Source organism: Solanum stenotomum, unplaced genomic scaffold (genome assembly GCF_019186545.1).
Source record: "Solanum stenotomum isolate F172 unplaced genomic scaffold, ASM1918654v1 scaffold30406, whole genome shotgun sequence".
NCBI lineage: Eukaryota > Viridiplantae > Streptophyta > Magnoliopsida > Solanales > Solanaceae > Solanum > Solanum stenotomum.
This window is the reverse complement of record NW_026030956.1, coordinates 618,707-627,066: the sequence shown is the minus strand read 5'-3', so window position 1 is coordinate 627,066 and position 8,360 is coordinate 618,707. Positions and strand designations below refer to the sequence as shown.

Below are 8,360 nucleotides of genomic sequence, written 5' to 3'. Positions count from 1 at the left end.
ATAAAAAAATTCGATTGATTCTTGAAATTAATCTATCGTTAAAAATTATGTATAAAATACAATAAATCGTGATAATTGACAACTTAAAATATTTATTAAAAAAACACAAAAAAAGAAATTGACTGATTCTTAAAATTAATCTATCAATGTCACATAAAATGAGACAAAAGTAGTAATATGTATTATTTAATGTGAAATTATTGAAAACTACGTAAAATGTATTGTAAATCTTAATAATTAACAACATTTGATTGACTCTTGAAATTTTATCTACGCTACATACATTGAGACAAGCGGAGTAATATATATTAAGTATTTAAAAATTACGTACAACCTTATTGCTTTCTGTAGGATTCGAATTATCGTGGTCATTTTTTACGCTGATACAAGTTTTGTACATTTTCTATTTAATTTTTTTTAATATTATAAATCACAATAATTAATAATTTAAAATATTTAAAAATATATATTAAAAATTGAGTTGCTTTCGGGAATTTTATATATACTATATAAAATGGGACAAAGGAAGCAACATATATCATTTACAAATAACTTAAAAAGCATTAAAAATTACAATAATTACCAATTTAAAATATTTAAAAGCTATATAATAAAATAGGTTCACTCTCAGAATTCTATCAGACTCACATATATTGGGACAGAAAAAATAACACATATCATTTTAAAATTACCAAAAAAGTATTATAAATAATAATAATTAACAACTTAAAATATCTGAAAGACATTTTAAAAGGGTTAATTTTGTAATTTTATTCATATCACATAAGTTAGGACAAAGTGACCAGTAATGTAGGTTATTTGAAAGTTACATAAAAATATTATAAATCACAATAATTAATAACTTAAAACATTTTTTAAAAAAATATGAAAATTTGGATGACTCTCCAAATTTCATTTGTGTCACATAAATTGAGACAACAAAAATAACATATATTGGGTCCATTTTAATTTATTTGTCTTATTTTTTTAGTGTTTTTTATATTTAAAAATTGCATAAAAATACTATAAATCATGATAATTGACAACATAAAATATTTTTTCAAAAAAAATACAAAAAATTCCATTGATTCTTGAAGTGAATCTATCGTAAAAATACTATAAATCATGATAATTGACAACATAAAATATTTCAAAAATGTTATATGTGGATAGTCTTATTATGCCTTTAATAGCATCAAAGAAAGTACAGATTTGTGATAAAAAAAACTTATTCCTTAATCCACGTAAACAATCACTTTAAAAATTCCGTTATTAGCCCCAAAACATACCATTTATATTATTGGGCCCGTGCATAGCACGGACAACATTATCTAGTACTCATATAAAAGAGACTTATGATGTCGGAGTTTAAAAAATCGTCTCAATTATATCATATTAACCTCTTAGACATATAAAATCATACAAAAGAAACTACAAGCAACTCCCTTTGTTAATCAATTAAACAAAAAGACATCTCAATCAACATAAATTAGTTAAAATTTCAACATCTAAACATTTAATTTTGTACTAATACTAGTAATGCATATATTTGTTAATAGTAATATATATGGATTATATATGTAAGTTGTAACTATATACCGTGGTACTCAATATTTTATTGAATAAAAATCAAATGCAGTATAAAATACCCAAAAAAACCTAGAATGTATATGAGATACCAAACCAAATACTATAATATTGAAACTATGATATAATTTTTTTAATTTATTATGATAATTCGTTATCTACCGTATCATGCCCCTTCTTAATCATATTTATTAAAATATAGGTAAAATTGAAGAAAATAATACAATTTTCTCTTGTCCTTGATATTTTATAGTGTGAGATGTGTAGTTTACCTTTAGTAACTTATTACAAAGTTTTGAGGACATATATCAATAATTAAGGTATTGTTACGTGCTAGTGTCTTGGTCATGCCAAAGAATAAATAAAAGCCAACTTGATGCACTAATAAACTGTTTGTGAAGAAAAATTTCGACCACTTCAATCAAAAAAGTAAATCGTGATATCTGAATTACATATTACCAAAACAATTTTTCATTGTCCAGTGTTCATCAACATGAAGGTGACATTGAATTAGAAAAGACAAATTGACAAATGACTCAAGAATAATGACAGCCCGCTGCACTAAACATTCGCTACGTGCGGTGTTTAGGAAAGGGCAAAGGGTAGAAATAGAGTAGCAGTTTTATTCACAACACTAGACTTTCATCTGCTCTCAAAAGAAAAAAAAAACAAGTTGCAAAACCAAACAAATTTTGAGTTATTTTCTCACAAACTCTTGAAACCAATCTAAGCACTTTCTGCAAATCCAATTTGTAAATTATCAAAATCGAAAACTGTGTGATATGCTCTCAAGAATGCATCTCCAAGAACCCTGCAAAAGTAGAATTTTGAACAAATCATACATGTTGATGTTATGTGGCAAGGAATATGACAATCCACAACAACATACGGAGTGAAATCCCATGAGTGGGGCCTGGGGAGGGTTGAGTGTACGTAGACCTTACCTCTACCTTGGGAGGTAGAGATTGAGGTTGTTTCCAACAGATCCTCGGCTTAAGGAAAGCAAATGCTAACTTGTGAAAACTAACAATAGTCTTACCAGAGGGGACGTTGCGGATGCACATTTAAAGCTGTAAATCCACTGAGACAATGAACACCTTGGTGATCATCAACTCTGATAACATACTGTTATAGAAATTCACAGAGGAAAATAGTAAGTGAAAGGAAAAAAGTAAAAGTGAGTATCAAGTTAAGTTCTAAAAAAGAAAGTCATTTGGTTGGCTTTTTTGTGTCTTAGCATCAATCCCTTGTTGGTGTTCCATATCTCACCCAAATAATAGAGAAATAATTCCATATTCAAAGTCGCGATTAGATGAATTCATTTAAAAGAATCCGTTTAGTGTACCAATTTCATCGAAGCAGACTGTCTTGAACTCATAATAGTCTATGAAGAAGTAATTGATGACCCTCAAAACCTGATACTATGGACTGTACTGGACAATTAGTTCAAGTTGTTGAATCAAGTTTTAACGCGAAGAGAAGCACTTGAATCTCGTTCTTGTATCCTTTAAAAGGGACACCATTTATCAACTATTATCCATCGACAGGAAAATAAAAAGAAGCAGAAAGTTAAGTTTGAAACTTATTACTGCAGTTGAACTTGGTATTGTTTTTGTTCTTTTAACATCTGCAGAATCAATCAGAAAGGGAGCCTTAGAGCAACGATAAAATTGTCTCCTAAGTAAAGGGTTCAAGTCATAGATTCAGCCACTTAAGTTTGCATCAGGCACACTACTTTGGGCTATGGCCCTTCCCCTGACCCTGCATGAACGCGAGATGCTTCGTGCACCTCAGATATCTTTTTTCTCTTTTTGGTGACAAGTAGATTAAGTATCATCTTTATATGTCTAGTTCTCTACGATCACCTAATTATGCCATCTTCACAGCTTTTGATACATCTTAAAACTAACAGAACATCATACATTAAAGTGAAATAGCACAGAAGTATGCCTTTAACTGCTTTATGTGGCAAAAACATCTTAATAAGGAAGGAACAGTTTTGATTATCAACGAACCTGATCCGGAGAAAGGGGGAAAGACTTGTTCCCAATGGTAAAGGTTATATGTGGTAGGGAAAAGACATCACAATTGATATATGATTTCCCTCCAGGATTTGGTAGCTTCTCACATAACTTCATCACAAATTAGATGTGTTAGTGAAAACATCAGCTAACTAAGAAGAACTCGAAAATAACAGAAACTGTCGCACTGCTAAAGAAAAACCTTACCTGATTAGCATATTGAAATGCCAAATCTTTTGATCGATCTTTTCTAATCTCTACTTGTATCCAGAATGCTACCATCTCACAAACATTGCATAAAATATCCTTTTCTAGCCTCTGGGACTTTGAACTTTGAATTCTCATTCGGGGTTCATGACTGAAACATAATTTGATTTAACGTTTTAGATCATCGTTGTTGATCAGACAGAAGTCGAAATGAAAGAAAAGAATCTGAAAATTCTAACCTTACACCTAATGTCTGATTATTTGTACAGATACCATGGCAAACTTTATCAGGATGTAACTGCAAGAGACAAAAGGGATGAGATCAAAAGAAGAGACACCTAATATACCATATTGCAAATTGATGAAAGAACTTACCCCTGAAAGCAATCGTTCCCAAATCGTTTTTCCATAATCCGAGACAACAGTTTTGCAATGCGAACTAACAACTCCTTCTGCTCCAATAGCATGATTTATTTGAGTTAAAATGGTCTGAAATGAGGTTAAATGACGACGGTTGAGCAGAGATAGATTCTTGAAAACAGGAACTAAAATCAAGAGTGGTCTAAATACATACAGTTGGACCAGAAATAAAAGCTGTTCCAGTATCCACAATAGCTGGACAGCCATCCTTACAAAGGCCTGCGAGCGAAAAGAAGAAAATTTACACTAGAGATGTATAAGATGCATTATATGTAAATTGTAAGTGATATTACCTGTTGAATTGTTTCCTATAAAAAGATCCCCTATCTCAATCTGGAACGTTCGAAAAAGGTCAGTTTGTTCAGGAACAAAGTAGACGATATCACGATACAAATGAAGTTCTGTAAAACACAAACAATAATACTGGTCTGAGGTTAATTACCTCCCAATAACCATTTTTAGAAACCGGGACATATGTATGTAGGCCCCTGAAATGAGTCCAATCCATGCCTCCAAAGAGAATTTCACCAGCCATCCTAGACGTGGGATCTCGATTTAGCCAGAATGAGAAGATTGACTTTGAAACTATTTTCTGAAGCACCATGTTATTCCTGAAATTGTCGTGCTAAGTTACTGTCGGAAAGTATAAGCTACTATGCCCAAAAATTATAATATGAAGAGATATAACTTACCATACTGGTGTGACATTCCTTGAATCTTCGCCCTGGAATCCAAGTCCTAGTACTCCATCGAATCGTGCTCTCAAGAATGTGAAATATGCCTCCTTAGTGACCTCAGTGAAAACCTGTTTGATAGATTTTATTCAATGTGTAACTTGAAAACATAGCTAAAACTTTAGCTGCAAAGAAACAAGATGGCACCTGCTGCTTTATGACAGCATTTCCAATTTTCGTATCGTCTTGGCTGAAGAATCCATGCACTGATCCAGTGCCAAAAGGAATTTTGCAAGAATTCCCTGCCACAAAAAGCACACGTAAACGTGTTCAGGATTTCCCCTGAGCTATTAAATCAATGAGGCATTTAACCAAAATGAAAGTTTTGAAGTCCATTGAGTAGCTACCATTTTTCGTATAGGTATTTGATAGTCTTGATTTGTACGTGGAACGAAGATAACATGCAATCTGCATAGAAAATTGATCATTCGAAAAGGTAGTTTCATGTTATGAAATGTGTAAATCCACAACTACTTCACAAGACTAACCGAGAAGAAGCATTTCGAGGATGGAACCCAAAGATTGGAACTTCCAGTATCAAACACAACAGTGAAGTGTTGAGGTGGTGAACCAATACCAATCTCCGCGAAGTACTGAACATCTCGATAATTTTTTATGTAAACTATCTGCTCATCGGAAGAAGCCGAGTTTCTATTGGAACCCTTCAAACCTTTAACATAGATTCTTGCACCCCTTATGTTATTAAGGTCCATAGATTGCCTTTTTAGCTCAATCCTAACCATATTATCAGCGTATACGTTGAGGCCTAAACCGCGGGTTATTTCCCATATCAGAATTGCTGCAAGAAGAACTTTGATCCCCATTCTGTTCACAACCTAGCTCTCTAGTTTCACATAGCAAAACAATTAGAAAGCAGATAAAATCTGTAGTTTACCCTTCAACAAATAAGTCCATTTAATTTGGTTCATTTCAATCAAAATGCATGTCAAAGGTCTTAAGTATAATAAAAGCTAACTTCTAATACTATCCATCTACCAAATAGACATCAATCTCGAATTAGTTGGGGTCGACTATATGATTCCTTTTTATCCATTCTACTCTATTCAGGTCAATTTCTTTCCAGAATATAACTAAAATATAAAAGGGGTTACGAAAAATACCGGATGCAAGTGTAACACAACAACAACAACATACCCAGTGGAATCCCACAAGTGAGGTCTGAGGAGGGTAAAGTGTACACATACCTTACCACTACCTCGTGGAGGTTGAGAGGTTATTTCCAAAAGACCCTCGGCTCGAGGCAAGTGTAACACAACAACTAAAATTTAATACTATCAAGTTTTAACTTCTAAAAACTGCATATACAAATATCACAGCAGCAAATTAACCAACTAGTACCTGACTGAAGGCTAAGACAGATGCCCATTCCCAAATTCACAAACTTTATATATATATATATGAAGTTCAAGAACTCACAGGTGTAACAGAAGTCATCATAGGCAGCAAATGAGTCCAAATTTTGAGGAAACCACCTTGCAGTTTCTACTGAATTTCATGATATAAGCACAACAAAAAGTACAAATTATATTTGCATTATTACATAGTGATTTAGCAAAGGTTACTTATTCTCACTACCTTTTTAGCGGCAATAAATTAACAAAAGAATGATACAGTCTTTTATCGGCATAAGTTAATTGCCATTAGATTCAATGTCGTTATAGATTTTAGGGACATTTATAAAGAATGATAATTGGCACTAAAAATACATATCTAACGACAATTAAGTTACTATCGCTAAAGATTATTTTTTTATGTAATGTCTTCCCACTCCATTTCCATTTAACTATAGTCTAGTCTCTGTAGAGTATAAAGTGAAAATAATGACTTCATGAGTATCATAGAAGTCTCATTTATTTTTTCTTGCTAACTCTAGTGAGTAACTTACACCTTGTTTCGATGGTTGTACGTTACCTGTTGTATTGTTTGTTTGATATATTATTTGTTCTGAATGTTACTTAAATTTTATTATATTGTATTATTTAAATTTATTTTTAGTGTGATCACGACATTATTTTAATATTTTCTTCTCATTTTGTATGTACTTATTTTTAATAATTCTATTTTATCCTTTATCTTACATTTTCATTGTAGTTCTACCTTATATCCTACTTTTCTTATACATTTATCACTGCAATTATTGATGTGTGACATCATATGATGACGGAGAACAATACAATTTATCCAAACGTTATTTTCATTAAAACAATGAATACTATGATACTCCCTCTATTCCATATATATTAATTTTTGAGGGTTTTTTCATTGTTCAAAATAATTGAATTGTTCAAAGTTCAAGATGGATATTTGAATTTTTTTCCATATTTGCCCTTTCATTTATTGAAGTTTTATATTTTCTAAGAGATAAATTACACTAATTACAAAGTAATATTTATAATTTCGCAAATGGCAATAGTGGAAATTATGTCTTTAAATATTTTTCTATAATATGTGTGCATTGTCTCACAAATTCAGTTAATATAAAATAGTTGGAGTAAATACAATTCAATATGAAATCGTACTTATTGGTTATACAAAAGATAGTTTCTAGACTTATTTGTTATACTTCAGTAAAAATTAAGTGATTTTTCGTCAGTTTAATCACTATAGTACAATAAAATGAAATTTTTTCCGTTCTTTATCGGGCCAACATACGTGTTTTCCTAATTTTTGGATTTGGGAGAAGATATTTCTCAATACTCAATTCACTCTCAAGTAGGGGTGTTCGTGATTCGGTTTGGATCGGTTATTGGTTAAAATCAAAATCAAATTAATCTACTCAATTTTTAAAATTTTTAAATCCAAACCAAATCAAAGGAAAAAAATAACCGTCGATTTGGTTATTGTCAGTTTGGTTCGGTTTGGTTCAGTTTTTCTGATTTTTCCAGTTTGAAACTAATAAATTTTTGAGGGCATACATATCTTGATAGACACAAACACCTGGTATATGAACAATCCACAGAAAAGCTATTGTTGATTTGATTAAGCAATACCAGAGTTATCATTACACAAACAAAATGATTCAATTAAGAGAAAATGTGACTATCTCATGAAAGATATGGTAGGTAAAGACTAAAATAATGGATTTTGATGAGCTTGGACATAAGACTATAATAGTTGGGCTAAAATTTAAGTGTTGGGCTTGAAAAATTGTAAATTTAAAGACTTAAGTTAATTAAAATTCAACAAAATAATTATATTTTATTTATGAATAATATATAAATAATTATAAAATCTATATATTTATTTTTCGGTTTGGTTATTTTTGCAGTTATTTTTTATTAAAACCAAAACCAAATCAAACCAAATATCGATTTGGTTCAATTTGATTTTTTAACCATAACCCTGAACAACTCTACTCTCAATTACATAA

General features: G+C 31.0%; 1 protein-coding gene across 1 annotated transcript; it reads right to left on the bottom strand.

Moving 5' to 3' along the window:
- Window positions 1-2,023: 2,023 nt before the first annotated feature.
- LOC125851833 (aspartic proteinase oryzasin-1-like) lies at window positions 2,024-5,834 on the bottom strand. The gene is made up of 13 exons (XM_049531568.1): window positions 5,458-5,834; window positions 5,317-5,377; window positions 5,117-5,211; window positions 4,928-5,040; window positions 4,678-4,846; window positions 4,529-4,568; window positions 4,390-4,454; window positions 4,191-4,304; window positions 4,055-4,113; window positions 3,816-3,966; window positions 3,603-3,719; window positions 2,627-2,712; window positions 2,024-2,398 (listed from the first exon to the last, which is right to left on the bottom strand). The coding sequence occupies exons 1-13, from the start codon at window positions 5,791-5,793 to the stop codon at window positions 2,314-2,316; spliced, it is 1,491 nt and encodes a 496-aa protein (XP_049387525.1). The 5' UTR covers window positions 5,794-5,834; the 3' UTR covers window positions 2,024-2,313.
- Between the last annotated feature and the right edge of the window lie 2,526 nt (window positions 5,835-8,360).